Here is a 16405-nt window from a genome sequence, read left to right as displayed (position 1 = left end):
AAGCTGAATGATTGATCTGATTACGAGATTATATTAATATTCAAACAAGGAATAAGTTGTGTTGTGTGTTCCGAAGTTAGCTGTTCCCCTAAAGAACGAACCAGCGTCAATTTATTCTGAACTGATGTATCTCTTTCTCACCTTTCTATATGGATTTTATTTATTTTATAAACAGAATATATATCAGTACTGAGAATTCTATCCCTGAATGGGGGATATTAATGTGATTTGATCAAAAGCGCCGTTGAGTCGACATTTGAACCTTACATACACACATACCAACTTTCTCTCTTACCACAATAACTCTCAGTATCTCAAACTGAACCAACAAGAAAACGTGCTTTCCAGCCAATGCCCACATGCAATCATTGTGGCCACACTGCTCTTTTTCCTTCTTTTTTTTGACCTCCTAAGTACTGCAAAAGAAAAATAACAATATAAAACTACAGGTAACAGAAATATAGATGTATTCGTATTGAACGCTAAAAAAACCCCAAACCCAAGTTACAAGTAAGTACCCATTAGGATTGCCGGTACTCTCCATATAAATCTCATTCTCTTTACAACTAATCACATAGCAAAAAGAAATGTACATGAGCGAATGTTAAAGTCGTAGTAATTAATTCAACTACTTTCTTCTAGATCAAAATTTGATCAACCACTAAATGCAAGGGAACTTACAGATGCTTGCTTTCTTTGCTTAGTCAACTGGGTGCTTATCAATTTGACGAGATGTGTAGTGTGCAGAAAGCAAAAGCAGAGAAAGAAAAGCGCTGGCCACGAATATTGCATCAAACCATCGATGATAGAAATCAAACTGAATATCTCCGCCTAATACATCTGTTATTATCCCTCTGTGTGCCAACAAAACAGCTTTCAGTTATATAATCCACTTTCCATGTTTGGTACAGAAGAAACATGTATATAACGACACATACAGCAATTAGTTTATTATTCTTATCAGTTAACATCAGAGAACTCGCCGTACCTGTACTCATTTCTCAAGCTTTTTCTTATAAGAAGAATGGAAGACAAAAAATACATTCCCATGATTTCGGATAGAAAAAGCACAACATTGCTTGAAGATCCACTCCCTACCCTCGACACTGCAAAGAAGAACTGTACAATCGAAAATACTCCCAAGTCATTCACCAAAACTTATATAATAGCATTCCAAACAAAAGCTTTCAGTATGTTGTCAATTATGTTTCAGTAAAATCACCATACTACTGCCAATCAAGTAGTAGCCATCAATTTGTTGTATGGTCAGATTGAAGTTTAATTGAGTGGATCCGTAATGCAGAAGATTGTATAAAGACAAATGGAAGAAATCTTGAACGTTAAAATCAGAACTCACCTTCATCAGATTCGTCAAGAATCCCCTCACTGATATCACGATCAACATCCCAATAAACAACAAGGAAATATACTGAAAATAATAGAGAACGAGACCGAGTCAGACCTAATGTTTGGAACCAATAGACTCATAAGGTAAACTGAGAGCCATATAAGCATTTTTCAAGATAGAAGTCATTAAAAACTCAAAGTCAAGCAAACCTGTGAGAGCAATGCAGCATCTACTCCTATATCAAAGAACTGCAAGAATATACTGATCATCATCGTGACAGGATCTTTTGTGCCCGCCTGTAAATAATCTAATTACTATTCCATGTCGTAAATAAGTAAACAAATGATGATAACGGATGCAGCCATTCATAATAAAACAAGAGAATACCTCCTTGAAAACGACACTCTGTAGAGACTGCAGATAAACAATGGATATAACAGAGAAGTTAGAAACACTGGTTCACAATTACAACTGAGAAAAACATTTAACAAGGGATATTGACGACATTTTCATCTAACGAAACCATTATTCTCCTGAGAACAGCTACAAACTTCACATCCCAGAAAAACACACAATGTAATGAGATCCACAAATTTTAAATCTATATCTACTGAGATCTTTGAAAATATTGTAAGAAACTCTGCATCAAATATCTATTAAACAACTACCACTAACCACACAGAATCCATAATCCATTGTTACATGCATGCGGAAAATTTTAAACAGTCTTGCAATACTAGGATACATAAATAGAGTTAGAAGTACTGAAGGCTAGCACCTCACATAAAACACAAAAAACAAAATTACCTTTAACATCTTATATACACAGTAGATAGAACACGCATAGCCAAGTAAGTTCTGCACATGACCCTTCCAAGTACGAGAAAAAGCAGCAGCATCCTGTAAATGAAATGAAGTTAAATAAGTGCTTATAAAATGTTTATATTACAACATAACAAGACAACCAAGAAATTAACCTAAGTAACAGATAATTTAGTTGAAGATGTCATTGCCATGCCAATGAGTAGAATTCTGAAAATAAATTAAAAACTAATGGCACAGTGCTAAAGGGGACCTTTGCTTGGCGGAGTTCATAAATTTCCAAGAATAGCTGCTTTGACAGCTCTTCTAGACCTTCAACCTCCGCCTCCATTAGTTTGATATCTGTAAAAGAAAAATATTAATGATTCGAGGAAATATCGCCAGATGGTAACTAATATGCTGAGCTAATATCTCATATTATTATATTATGTACACTATAAAATTCCAAGGAAAATACGTGATCCTATGCTTGCCTTAAATCTGGTAATAGGGGGAAAACTGTAACAGGCAACCTGTTTTCTATTGGAACGTCTAAATATTTCAGCTCACTTAAACAAGATGAATATTTAATCTGTCAAACAAATTTAGACAGATAGTGCACATATAAATTCTAATGGCGTCAAAGATAGTGCACATATAAAATCACTCTCTAGGAAGATAATGTTGTGCAGCCACAACTGCATCTGAAACTAAATCATATAAACTGACCTTGCTCCTTTTGGTCATCTTGAACCGACCGCACCACAGTTCCGACAAATCTTCTAAGGAAAGACCTACCCTTTTGATGCTGGAAATCAAAACCACCAGATGATTACTTCCTAAGCTCATTTCAGAATTAGCATAAAGAGAAAAGCTTCATTATGAAATTTCTCAGTCTATGCGGAAAAAATGTCTTTATGGCATTTGACTGATGCATAGAAAAGTGTTATGATAACAACAACCAATTCAGAGCCTGAAGAGCATTATAACATTGAGTACATAAATACACAGATCTAATAAGCATCCCAACCCAAATGCAGAATGGTCAAGAATTTAAAACTTCAAATTATAATCACATATGGGGTATGCTAAAATAGAACAAGGAAACATACCTCTTCCGATACTTGACTTCGTTCCACCTCCACTTGACATAAAATAATTTTCTTCTTCTTAGCTATGCAAGTCTCAATTGATTGCATCAGTTGCCTTTCCAGCGATTTTATTTCTGATCCTTCAATCTCCCTATAGTTTCCAGAGAGAAAAAAGACAGGAAAACGTGCTGTTAGATCACAAAACTTCCCAATCCAGCTAATCTTCTATCGCTGTAGAACCATTTACATCACAGATGATGAATTCAGAGTTCACCTACTTCAAGTCAAAATCTACATAACCATTTGCCTCATCGAAGGATAAGTGTTAAAGTAACATTTTCTGTCCACATCAACCCGGTCACCTTTTTGCTCTCAGTTCCAAAAATAAAGTGGCAATTGACGCATGAAGAGCTAACTATGTCTATCTATTTATTCACTCCAGTTTACGGTGCCATCAGAGGAAAATACTCTATAGATAGCCGCAACAAAACTAAACAGCAAAACCATTACCAGATTTAAGCACAAGCTAGAAGAAAATATAGGAGCAATGATAAAGGGAAGTACCTAATGAAGAGAGATATATAACTGTAAGGCAAATTTACAGCTCCAAAACCAGATAAGACGGCCATGAGGGTCACACCAATGACCCCGATTCTGCTGACCAGTTGAGGCATTGAAAAAAAACCTTTCAAAATAAAAGGGTGTTTAAGGTAAGCAGTCCAATAAGCGGTGATAAGATCTTAAGCATCCAAAACAAAAAGAACTGAGAGCGTTTGTATATATAAAAGCTATTGTCGAGCATAAATGGACAAAAGCATCAAGAAGGCAGGATTATTAATTTACGAAATATTCTGAAGGTATTTTCTACAGTCAAGCAATCATAGTCAGTGCAAACATGCTCAGATACTCCTTTCAAGTGAGAAAAACATTAATCCTACTCCACAAATTTTCAAAAGTACACTTGGTTCATGAATACGTTAATAAGATCTAACTGACACTTAAGATCAACTTTCTTCTTGCCTACACAGTGTTGAAGGGAGAGAGAGGGTGTATAAACTCAAAGAGGTACCTTTGTCTGAAGGCATAGGAAAATGAATGCCCATGCGCCAGAAAGCATAAAGGAAGGCGGTCAAGAATAAAAAGGCCCCAACAGCAGCACGTTCCCTTCTAACACCTGAAATGTGGTGCTATGATATTTAATCGAAAAAAAACTAAAGACGGAAGGATCAATTCCATAAGACAATGCTTATACATATTCTTCCATATCAATCCAAATAGAAACTATAACAATCATCAGGGCCACATACTATTTCTAAAAGACAAACTGATCATATGCAAAAAAGAACTGTTCAACCCAGGTTATTAGCATACATGAAATATTTTAGGAATTCCAAGGACACATGAAATGACACACAATTATCAAAAAAGGAAAAAGGAAGAACATCAATACAATAGGTGGCATGAGGAAAAAGGCTTTACCAGAATTGCGAAGCATCAAATAGCAATGATAATAAGGTAACATGAAAACAAGGAGCACTATCAAACAAAAGAGATCCACCTTCCAGTTTACCATCCTTGCCCTGCAAAGATGAAAGAGTTATATATAGATCCGGTGATATGTCTCCGAACTAAATTGATGTAATTTTCAAAGCTCAATGCAGAACTACATTCACATCCTTGACATATAATGTTAAATGATAAAATTCATCAACGATGCTATACATTATTCAGCATCATAAGTCTTCACATGAATCAATGCTGCATGTATTACTCTCATTCATCAAAACAGTAGTTGCAGAAAAAAATTCTTAGGTCACCAAACGCAAGCCAAAATTCAGCTGTGGAACAATCGATAAAGTAAACAAGCAAGTGGGAAAGGCTTACTCTCTAGATAAAACAGGGATGATTTCGAAGAGAACGAGCTGTAAGAGGTTGCAAGAGAAGGCGAAGACGATGCTGAAAATGATTTGAACCAAGGCTCGCTTCTCTTCGTACTCCTTGTAAAGCCTCCGATTGAGAAACCAGAGACCGGCCGATCCTAACAGACACAGAGATCCCATCACCAGTATCCCCTCGAAGATCGCCCATCCGTAACCCATCTCTCTCCTCTCTCTCTCTCTCTCTCTCTCTCTCTCTCTCTCTCTCTCTCTCTCTAACAAGGAACAAGTGAGAAATTTTGGATTTCTTTTTTGCCCCAATTTCAAAGCTTGATCCATCAAACCACACTAAACCGGATCTCCGTACCGAATTTATCAATTTCCGGTACAATTACCCAAATTCAGAGACACATTAGTAAATGCCTCTGAATAAAATCTATTCCAACTTGCTAGTCTAATTAAGAAACAAGATCTATTTGCTGCCAAAACAGTAATGTAATGTATGTAAGTATACGTATACTCCTTCAAATATTATCAAGGCCAAAAAAATACAATATTGTCCAATGTCAAAAATACAAAATACAAACACCATTTGGGAACGACTATAAATAAATGGAGAAAATGAAATAAACAATGAAGACAAAACTCTGACGAAAGAAACAAAGCCAAAATGCTAAGATATATGAAAAAACAAGATTTGAGACTCACATGAAGAACAAAGAATAGATTTCAAACGAAAAAAAAATACTGAAGACAGTTTTTGATATGTAAAATTATAACATGGGGGCGATCAACTAGTAGAAGCAAACGCAGCAAGAACGTTAGCTTGAGAAGGCGGTAGGCCACCTATGATTGGCTGCAACTGATTTCCATAAAGCGAGATCAGGTGGGAGAACGTCCTGCCTACTATTGCTTTCACTTCTACTTTTTCCACTGGCGACTCCACTACTTGTCCAAATATTTTAACCAGGTCCGGAACATGAGGAAGGATCTGATTTTGGCAATCAAACAAAAGAATTCACAAAATGCACACACCAAGTAATATTAACCCAAAGTCGAAATTTTTGCTTAGGAATAATATACCTCTGGGTTGGATGCCAAAACTAGAGAATATATACAGCTGTAAACAGCCATGGACTCTTCTTGATCTTCTTTTAGAGGTAGACCTCTTAACAACACTGGAAGTACCTGGATTGTATTATTTAGGGATGAGTACAGTGTTTCCATAAGTTTCAGCAAGTACACAAAAAAAGATAGATGAAACAGGCCTAAGCCCCCTAAGATCATACTTGATTTAGCGGGACTAGTTCAGGATGAACAACTATCATCCTTGCGGTAGCACCTGCTGCATTATCCCTAACAGCAAGCTCTGGTTCTGAATCCCCGAAAAGAGGGGAAAGTTTTCGTAGCACATCACCAAAATATCTTGTATTGAGTCAAGGGAAGACAAATATGGCATGGACTTACAATTTTCTTATGTTCTCCCAAAAGCCCAAGAGAAAACTGAGAGAAATAGTCTTTACGATTAGAGTAGAGTTGAAACATGTAACACGAAAAGGATACTTAAGAGCAGCTTCACCCCCGTTTTTGCAAAGCTCTCCAACACAGAAAGCTGCATTTCTTCTGTTGGTTGCTTCTGGTGACCCCAATTCTTTGAGCACCAAGGGCATTAACCTCTGCAAGAAAAATACTTCCGATGGTTAGTTTTGAATACAGCCCCACGCACCAATCATAGAAAACATAAGATGAGAAAACTTACATCAACATAGGCAGAGATTGGAGGGCCCATGTCTTGAGCAACTTCAGCAAGACTAGCAACTACCATTGTCCTGTCCTGTGGCGGACGTGAAGCTTTCTACAGACACACAAAAGTGGACCAGTGAGTATCTAAATTTCAATGGATGAAGTTATGTCAATGAATACTGTAATCACTAATACCCACCGCAAATTTCATCAACGGCTCAAAGAATTTGGCAAAGACAGGTTCAAAATGAGAACCCATACACTTTGCAAAGGCGGGAAGGAGGTCAGAAACTGCATCCATGAGGACCTCATCATGTCCAGTATCATCATCGTCAATATCACTCTCATCTTCTCCGTACTGCTGGCAAGCTGCTTTCTCCGTCAGCAGTAGCAACGTCGCGTCAACAAGGGATGATAAATCTAGAAAGTAGAAACCATTGTCAGCATATGATACAAGAGTAAGATCAACTGAATATCCTGAATTACATCAAATTGACTCCAACAAGAATAGACACCCACAATTTTGAATGGCTACGTAACCATAATCCTTCATGATATCCGCTACGCTCATGCAAGCCTGAGCAACAACCTCCTTGTCGTCATCTTCAGTCATAGTTTTGATATAATTATTCATAACTGTATCTGCAATGGAAAAAAGACGGTCATAACTTCTTCTCGTCATTCTTGTTGTTAATGAGAAAAAAAAAATGCTGTGTAGTATGCGTTACCAAGAATTTCATTTGCCTTCCCAGCTCCATCCTACATAAGAACAAAACATTCCGAAAACCATGGCTGGAAATTAGAATGGAGAGGAGGGGAGGAGAGAGAGTGGGAAAAAGATAGAAATATGCATGAGTAAGTCTCTTACATTATGATTCTGGAAGATAGCATGCGCTGCAGCCAATATATCTGAAATTACAACAGATAAAAGAGTTATAAGTTTGGAGACTCAAAATAGAATGAGGAGCTGTAATGACCCCATCATTATCAAGTCTAACCCATAGATTAGGTATGCTTTTAAAAACTTAACAGATCTGCTGAGCTTCATATATCTAATACGACTTGAGTGAACAAGAAATTGGAAAAGAAGAGGGCCTAGACAGTTGACCACATATCAACCAAAGGCGGCAAGAAGGAAAACTGGCACATCGATCAGGCAAGTTTACTTATGTTGGGAAGAAGCTATGAGTCTATCAAACAACATTTACTAAGTTATGTGCCTAGGAAAATTAATCAGTCCCCTCCCACGGAAGAGACCCCAAGGGTTATGAAAGAGGTCTTCTGTGTCGGCACAGTTCCGGCCCAGTGAAAATAATGGGAATTAATGGATCAAAATGTCACATAATCAATAGATAGAAAACTCACGTTTCAAACCAGTGACTGCTTGAAGCCGAACATCTTCATGAAAATATGCAGAATGTTTGTCCATAATCTTCAATGATTCCTCGAGGTAGCTTATAAGTGAGTTAAGAAGGCATGAAAAAGGTTTCTTGAAAAAAAACAAAGAAGAATAACCATTAAGTTAAGGGAAAATTGAAGGATACGGTGCAAAAGAAGCTTTAGTGTGGAGTGCAAACAGGCCAAGTGCTTGAGTTGCAGCTGCCTTTTCATCCAAAACTCCTGTTCGAACGCTAATGTTCCGAACTCTGGGCTCATCATGAGCATCATCATCAGAAGATACCCCACCAAAATCATTGACATGTTCATCGTCTGACTCATCAAAGTCCACTGCAGATCCATCATCAAGATTGCACGACGCAAATACTAATGGCATAACGCGAGGTAAATACTGCGAAAAATGTACTTTCTGTTTACTTGAACCTAATCACTGAATTCAAAGCTATTATAAAGTCTATTAGAAAGCAATGTATGCCTACCTGGGCAAAAGCGTCATCCAATATTTCAGCTATGTTGCTGAAGAATCCATGAGTATATTCTCGCAACTCACTGAAGTCCAATTCAAATCCCTGGTATTTTGTGATTGTGAGCTCTTTCTTTCACAAGTAACATATATAGTTCAAAGAAAAAGAATATGGTAAGGCAATTACTGATATTGCAGCATCAATGAAAGGTGGCAAAATCGCCTCCATCCCTTTTCTCCCAACAGACATTGCGACAATCCCTACAAGCTCAGTAGACCTTGCACGGGCACGAAGATCCTCGTCCTTGGTGAGAACCATGTAAAACTTCATCAACTCTAGAACGCTCTCAGCATATGGATTGAATGCTTGCTCAGCAGCAGCAGCAACCGACCCTATTGCAGACTGCAAGCAAGTAGCACAAAGCTTAAATAAATATTTCAGATACCAGTTCAAAAGAAACTCTTGCAAAGATTTTTCAGTGTACCATGCATGTCTCTTGTAGATTACGCGGGCTACTTTTGAGGGCGGCCATAAGCTTCTGCATTAAATGATCAAGCAAAGGGACAATTTCCTCTCCCATGTTCTCACAGAATGCTGCTAAAGCGTAGTGTGACTTTTCCTGTAGACAATAATGAGAAATGTTACTAATAACCAAGGTTACATGTTAACATGGCAGAAAGGTGCATTTTCGCAAAAAAACAAACAAAAACCAAGTTCGCTGCTTTAAATTTTTACCTTCACTTCCTCAGATGCATCTTCAATCGCAGTTAATAGGCATGGAAGAACAATCTGATAGTGTGACAGAATTTCGGGCTGAAGATGCTCGGCGAATTGGCCTATTGCAAATGATGCAGCCCCTCGAACCATTTGCTCAGGGTCTCTTAAAGCTCCTAATACTATATTAAGAACAGGTTCCAGCTTCTCTTTCATCATATCAAAGCAACCCTCTGATATAACACCTAGAGCTGTTGCAGACGCTTCCCGACACTTCGGATTTGTATTTTGATAGTACACGGAAGCAAATTCCAAAACAGGGGGGAAGACATGCTTTGGCAGGTTCATAGCTAGTGTGTCAATAACTTCAGCAGCTGCACGATCAGGAGCAAGATCATCATCGTCCTCTTGATCAGACGACTCAGCGAGTAAAGGGCACATAACTTTCAAAATTGGTATGACTAGCTTATGTTTTTTAAGGGAATTGTATTTGTACTTTGCCAACCATGAAACTATTTGGATTGCCTGGTAAATAAATGGAGTAAGGTGTAAGGAATCATAACATCACAAGTTGAACCTATCTCAAGGGAAACAGAGTAATTCAGCTAACCTGGTGACGGGTGCTACTTTCCAGGTTTTGATTACAGGAAACTTCAAGAGAGAAGTCCACGATTGATTTGACAGAATCTCCAAGAAGGGGTGCAGGAGATTCAATCAGCTCATCAAAAATTTCAAAAGCAAGTATAGCTACATCCTCCTCTCCAGATGCAATACATTTCCTTGATACATTCAATATACTGGGAATGAAATCTCGGAACTTAACCTGATAGAAATGACATAAGCATATATCCCAAATCAGTCTTTAAACTATCTTAACAAAAAAGTTGTCCCAAACAAAATAGAAACGTTACACATCCTACAGCAATGCAATTAGATACTATTGAGACATTTAAACATGTCTATAACATTAACAAGAAAGAGAAAACTCGCTAGATTTACCACTTCATCCCCGTCGTTTGTGAATTCCAAAAAAGAACCCACCGCCCTGATAAATATTACAGAAGCTTGTAAAGAGTAGAGATAAAAGGTCCAAGAGAAGAGGAACACGTTTTGTATATTCCAGAGAAAGTAAATTACTTGAGAGCAGCAATTCTGACTCGACTGCTGCTTTCATCCTGCATACACTTGAGAAGAAGAGCCTGCAAGTCCGCAAAATATGGCCTAAATGTGTTCCCAATCGTTTCTGTCAAAGAGCTGAAAAGGATCAATGCTACCTACAAAACAAACAAACAAAAAAAAGAGTTACCAAAGTGAACAAAAAACTCATCAAATAGACAACACGAGACAGAGAGAGTTTCACAAGAAAGTTACTTCACGATGGTCTTCTTGAAGACTCTGACTACACTGGAAGAGAAAAGTTAACAAATCAGGCCACTCTCCAGCCGGAACAGCGTACTTGGCTACTACACTCACAACATTGGCACTCGCACGCCTCACAGGTGGACTGTAAAAAAAAAAAAATCCAATAAGAATAAACAAAAAAACTCAAATCCCAATCGAAGAAGTAAAAAAGATGGAAGTAAGGTTCTACCTATTCTCCACAGTGATACTCTCGATTAAGGATTGTTTAACATGAAGTTTAATCTGAGGAGAAAGCTTAGTCCAATGTCCGGTGATTCTTTTGCGAAGGAGTACGGCGGCGAGCTGGCGGACGTTAGGGGTTTTAGCGGTGCGGAGATGCTGAATGAGGGCGGGAACAACTTGAGGATCTTTGGCAAGACGATTGATCTGATCCTCAGCTTGACGACGAGCATCATTGTCCGGCATAAGGAACTGGATCAACAGAAGCTCCAGAGATTGCGCCATGATTTGCAAATCGATTGATGAACTCTCTCCCGAAGAAGAAGAAGCAGACAGAGGCTGCTCTCTCAAGTAGACAGCGAATAGGGTTTTTCTAATGTTTTGTTTTGCCCCTTTTTTATTAATTTTGCGAGGGTTTTGCTTATTTTGCCAGATTAGTAATTTAATTATCCACTTTCTATTAGTGGTAAAACTTAATTATGAGTTTGACTAATAAAGTTGTTGGCGCCTCACTGGTTTACACTGGCACTCGAATGACATGGGAGTGAATCAGAAGCATTCAGACCAAAGTAAACGTAGATCTTGCCTTGACTTGGTCATACTTGTGTTAATTGCAATTACATACTTTTGCGGTTTTATACAGTGATGAACAAACAAATATGTTTTTTTATAGCAGAAAAGCTCAATATTATTCAACAAGGTGTGTAATGATTCTTATCGACTGCAACTCAAAAAGGCTGAACAAACAGCAACAAATGATTATAACTTAATTTGTAAAGAGTTATACAGATCTCTCTTTAAACGAGACTATAAATTGTGAGACCTATATGATTTTTATGGTTTTTCTATAGCCGAGGATATTTTACATCTCAATGTCTTCGAGTTCTGGTAAAGGAAACCTGAGAAGAGCTGCAATTCCAGTCAGCTGTGCCAATTCGGCAAGTTACATCAAAAACTTGTTATTTAAGTGTTTGGCACAAAAACAAGATCAAAATCACAATTCACTAAATATATAAGAAAGAAGGGATAAAGAAGAAAACACTAACGTTCCCCTGACACATGCATCGCGGAGAATATAAAAGCCTCTCCTCCCGAATGTTTCACCGACTCCACCAAATTCACATACTGCTTCCTTGTTTTCACGTCAGAATTCCTGGACCAATATCACATATTTATTAGCTCACATTTTACCTCTTAAAACTACAAAAGAAAACGCATTAAAATTGGTATTCTCTTTCCATTACTGAACCTGAAAAGCTCGTCCGTAATGAGAAGTGTTTGGATTGCCATTCGTTCATTAGCAACTTCCACGTGTTTTGGTCCATAGCATGCCCGATCTGGATCCTGGATTTTTAAAGCAAAACAATGTTAAGACACATTGACATTCTTAATATTAAATGAAAATATTTTTGTTCATCGCAAAACAAAAAAAAAACTGACATTTGAAAGCATGGTGTGGAAATCGTTGAGAGCTTTGACCTGCAATTGGCAAATTCACATCAGACAGGTGGATGACAAAGTTACATTTCAAGAGCACAAAGCAGAAAACAGAGAACAAAAGTCACGGAAACAGTTAACAGAAAATATAATATATAAAAGAAGCAGTGAGCAATTAACGATGGTAATGTATCAGCTAAATTAACATTTAAATTCACCTCTTTTGCTGCTTTTGTATCTTTAATCATATTCATCACGTTGGGAGCATGCAGAACCTCACCCAGGCTATGTCTGCGCACCAAAACATAATGTTAGATATCAAAGAAAAATTGCATGAGCAGAATAACTGGCTGATTAGAGAAGTGGCCATCCAAAAGAAATACAAACAAGTAGAGGAGACCCGTTAACACTGATAGCAACCGCAAACATGAATTAAAACATAGTTGTAGTCTGATCAATTTGGAAATTGTTATAATTTTCCGGCGTCACTAATTATTAGGATTAACCAGCAAAGAGCAACTCAAATCCACAGCATAAATCCCACATCAGTGTTCTACAACCCTAACGTTTTAGCATGTTATATCATTTGAGACTGAGCTTTCAGTGGTTTTTGGCATGGCAGAACATTATTTTGATAGGTTAGTGAGCTGTTCTACAGAAACATTACCTATATCCAGAGTTTGTGTGCACCAGAATTATACGTGATTTGTTCTCAATGATAGGTCTCAACTGTCTTCTCTCCGCTTCCAACAATAAGTGGCGATGAAACTGATCCTGAAGATAAGAAACAATCACATGTTCATGTGTGTCGTATATATATGGAAATTTGTAACCCTTGTACATGTTTTCATCAGGTATAAGCTTGTTCAGCTGGAATCTGAACAATATTAACCATGTAAATTTAGAAATAGTCTAAGAGGCAAAAAAAAACCTTTGTAAAGCCGGGACTTGCGATCACTGCACAGCGAACGACACTGAAGTCAACATGTTTCAAAAAGGCCTGCGATATTGCAATAGAATTTTAGAATATGTGTAACTCTGGTGTCCTTTCTATTTGGTATGTGTTAGAAAACATCAACATTCTAAGAACTATAACAAACCTGCAGAACATTCTCGAAGAACTTCTTCAAAGCCTGCAGAAAATCCACAAAAACAAAAGAATTGGAATTGATTATATGTAATATAAATTCTATTAACCATAGTTTTGGGCACATATATGTCAAAAAAAGTGAAGGAACATACAGACTCGTAACCAGCAATTGCAGGTCCATGCTTCCTAGGTATGGATGTTTCTATTCGTGCACGACTACTTGTCACACTGCCAAACAAAACAATAAAGTAAGCAACAGAAATGGATAGTTCTATTTGACCCTTTTAATACTTTGTTCAGACAAAACAACCCAAGCGAAAAAATAAGGAAATACATGCCGACAAAACACAAACTACAGTAATAACAAATTTCACAGACAAGGGACCTTCTCAACTGCAATCAGTACCTTCTGCCGACAAGGAATATCTGTCCCAATCCTTCTTGCATTAGAACTACAGCTAGGTCAGCACTGGCAGCAGGATCTGTGTAAAAGATAAGTGAACAAAAAAAAACATGATATTTAATATATAGACACCATTGCAGTTTTGTGGTAATAAAAATTAAGAGGTGGAATCATTTGAGCAGTATACCTGAGGCCTGCTTAAGTGTATCAAGAGCCATTGAGTCCCATAATTCCTGCAAATTGGCCATGTACACACAACCGATTACAAATGAAGTTTTCACATAAAAAGAGAAAGATATTATCTTGCAAATTGTATTTCACACTAGATGAGTGTGCACCGCGTTGTTCATATAATAGAAACCAGATTGCAAGATATATCCTGTCACACTTACAAGGTAGAAATAGAACAGAACATCTGGATGATTAAATTAGTAAAAAGAGGACATCTACCTTTCTCAATACAAAAGGTCGTTTCAGCTCAAGCTCCAAAGTATGAAATGCACCAATCTGTGATACAAAACGAGCTTCAGCACCGGGAAAAAAATTACAGGGTAAGAGTTTAGCCTCACATCTACCTTTACGTGCTCATTCTCCAGGATATTCTTCCCACGTATGCGCAAAACAGCCGCGTCTTTGTCATAGTTCACCTCCTAAATGATTGATAAAGAATTGAAGACAATCAGACCATGAAATTAGTTAGACAAAGATATCTTCCACTGTCAAGGGTGCCAAGATTAAAAGGCCAAAAACAACCAAAAACAACATGTAAGAAATATCGATTTTATAACGCAGATGAATGAATGTAAGGCAATATAGTGCATTTATGGTCATTGCGGCTCTACGCATGATATTTGAAAAAAATAGGCTTCTACAATACAAAGGTATCAACGAATTTGCATACCAATCCCTTAAAAACCATACCTCAACTTGTACTTCCAGCTTCAGTTTAACACGTTCAGAGTCTCTTCCCCCACCAGGTATCTCTCTCTGAACTTTTCTGATAGCAGGAAAACAAAACCGTAACTACTAATTCCTTGCATGATATATCGGTTAACCAAACCCCTTTACTTCTTACGGATTTTCATGGGAAATCTTACAAACTAATTAACTTATAATGTGATACATAAATTCAATGAGAAAAAATCAAAGCATGTTTTCCTAACCATTCAATAGCAAGAAAAGGGCAGTGAAAACTGAAAGAAGAACGTACCTAAAAGTGACAGCCATTACACTATCACGAACAGCAATCAGGTTATAAGCATACCATAGATCATCAGAGTCCTCCGCCACCATCTACCCTCAATTTAAGTCAGCAAAAGAATATGAATTGCAGTTATAAACTAGGTACTGAAACATATATGAGCACCCCAAAAAACAAGTAACAAATCACAGATGAAGAAGGAATGAATCAAACCTTAACGCTTCCGGGTCCATTACGAGCATAATCCCTATGAACGATCTTCATCTCTCAGGCCTTTTTGAAAAGTATGTCCACTAGAGCAGAGTCTATAGAGACATAGAGACAGAGATTAACAACCACTAGTCTCGAAAAGGTTCAATTTTTAAGTTCTCAGGTCAACAGAATTTAACAGAAATCGTATCAGACTCAACCAGACATGATGCACCACGGAATTGGTAAAATCTAAGCAGCAAAAACGGTGAGTTTAAGAGGCATAAATTACAAACCTTTATACGGATACAGGACTCAGGCTAAGCTCAGGATCCGGTTCCGACTTGGCGAAAACTTGTATCCGTCCTTGGTCTTTCGATTGAAAGGGGCACTGGTCGTAAGCTAGAGAGAGAGAGGGATTCAATCCGAAGACACGCAGTTTCGACTTCGACAGATTCGTTTCACAGCTTTTCGATTAGAATTAAGCTCTTTGTGCTATCGTCAATGTTTTTAGTAATTAAGTAAATCTATTTCTTCTTTTTACCAAATAAGAATAGAAATAGGAAAACCATATTCTAAAAAGGAAAAAAAATAGAAGTAGAAAAATCATAAATATTTGGAAAATATGCCGAAATAAAATAAAAGAGAGTTAAATTATATATTTCACATATTAAAATTTAACCAATTAATATATGTTGTATTTTTCGAAAAGAAATTCAATGTAAATTATATTTTTATCACTAGGTTACCCATGATTAAAATCATGAGCCATGAACATGAATGTGTGATACAATTTACATAATGCAAAAATATTTAACCGTCTAAACTTATCTGAATTTCTTTACATTCAAGTTATTTAAACCGGGATGTTGGACATGTTCGTTTGTTGGACTAGCAAACAAGAGCAACCAAACGTTATCAAAAAGACTAGGCCAAAGATATTGTATAAGATAACTAAGAATATTGAACTCCACATTGGTACTCCGTACTCCGTTACTAGGCCAATGGTATAAAGTAATTAAAAATGATTTCATTGAGATTGTTACAATATCGACTACAACTCATATA

General features: G+C 37.3%; 3 protein-coding genes across 8 annotated transcripts; all 3 read right to left on the bottom strand.

Annotated features, from left to right (window-relative positions):
* Window positions 1-133: 133 nt before the first annotated feature.
* LOC104730606 (GPCR-type G protein 2) lies at window positions 134-5548 on the bottom strand. 3 transcript variants are annotated; one of them, XR_015575330.1, is made up of 15 exons: window positions 5125-5548; window positions 4720-4820; window positions 4310-4414; window positions 3805-3925; window positions 3262-3391; window positions 2879-2957; window positions 2424-2512; window positions 2156-2248; window positions 1736-1762; window positions 1558-1644; window positions 1358-1429; window positions 989-1119; window positions 682-854; window positions 519-566; window positions 134-416 (listed from the first exon to the last, which is right to left on the bottom strand). XR_015575330.1 is itself a non-coding variant. In XM_087479671.1 (14 exons), the coding sequence occupies exons 1-13, from the start codon at window positions 5454-5456 to the stop codon at window positions 701-703; spliced, it is 1521 nt and encodes a 506-aa protein (XP_087335797.1). In that variant the 5' UTR covers window positions 5457-5495; the 3' UTR covers window positions 134-416; window positions 682-700. The 3 variants fall into 3 exon arrangements, 1 of the variants encoding a protein (XP_087335797.1); XM_087479671.1 differs by lacking the exon at window positions 519-566 and having other exon boundaries at window positions 5125-5495; XR_015575331.1 differs by lacking the exons at window positions 4720-4820; window positions 5125-5548 and having other exon boundaries at window positions 3805-3924; window positions 4308-4414.
* Window positions 5549-5616: 68 nt separating this feature from the next.
* On the bottom strand, window positions 5617-11557 carry LOC104733261 (uncharacterized). The gene is made up of 20 exons (XM_087479669.1): window positions 11028-11557; window positions 10808-10940; window positions 10574-10710; window positions 10436-10481; window positions 10047-10259; window positions 9458-9961; window positions 9207-9341; window positions 8909-9124; window positions 8738-8827; window positions 8405-8649; window positions 8226-8314; window positions 7729-7769; window positions 7589-7619; window positions 7380-7502; window positions 7060-7280; window positions 6877-6972; window positions 6681-6793; window positions 6407-6542; window positions 6201-6305; window positions 5617-6108 (listed from the first exon to the last, which is right to left on the bottom strand). The coding sequence occupies exons 1-20, from the start codon at window positions 11300-11302 to the stop codon at window positions 5908-5910; spliced, it is 3150 nt and encodes a 1049-aa protein (XP_087335795.1). The 5' UTR covers window positions 11303-11557; the 3' UTR covers window positions 5617-5907.
* A 106-nt stretch (window positions 11558-11663) lies between these two features.
* Window positions 11664-15898, bottom strand: LOC104730604 (protein PELOTA 1). 4 transcript variants are annotated; one of them, XM_010449796.3, is made up of 17 exons: window positions 15634-15898; window positions 15362-15453; window positions 15158-15240; window positions 14869-14944; window positions 14523-14597; window positions 14398-14454; window positions 14135-14180; window positions 13951-14026; window positions 13697-13772; window positions 13555-13587; window positions 13386-13454; window positions 13122-13228; window positions 12673-12745; window positions 12458-12496; window positions 12267-12361; window positions 12064-12170; window positions 11664-11926 (listed from the first exon to the last, which is right to left on the bottom strand). In XM_010449796.3, exons 2-17 carry the CDS (start codon window positions 15410-15412, stop codon window positions 11880-11882), a joined length of 1110 nt encoding a protein of 369 aa, XP_010448098.2. In that variant the 5' UTR covers window positions 15413-15453; window positions 15634-15898; the 3' UTR covers window positions 11664-11879. The 4 variants fall into 4 exon arrangements, with proteins under 4 accessions (XP_010448098.2, XP_010448095.1, XP_010448097.2 ...); XM_010449793.3 differs by having other exon boundaries at window positions 11664-11916; window positions 15634-15885; XM_010449795.3 differs by having other exon boundaries at window positions 11664-11942; window positions 15634-15868.
* Window positions 15899-16405: the final 507 nt, after the last annotated feature.

This window comes from Camelina sativa, chromosome 12 (genome assembly GCF_030686135.1).
Source record: "Camelina sativa cultivar CO46 ecotype springtype chromosome 12, ASM3068613v1".
NCBI lineage: Eukaryota > Viridiplantae > Streptophyta > Magnoliopsida > Brassicales > Brassicaceae > Camelina > Camelina sativa.
Note: the sequence above shows the minus strand (reverse complement) of the source record. Positions and strands in the feature narration are given on the sequence as shown.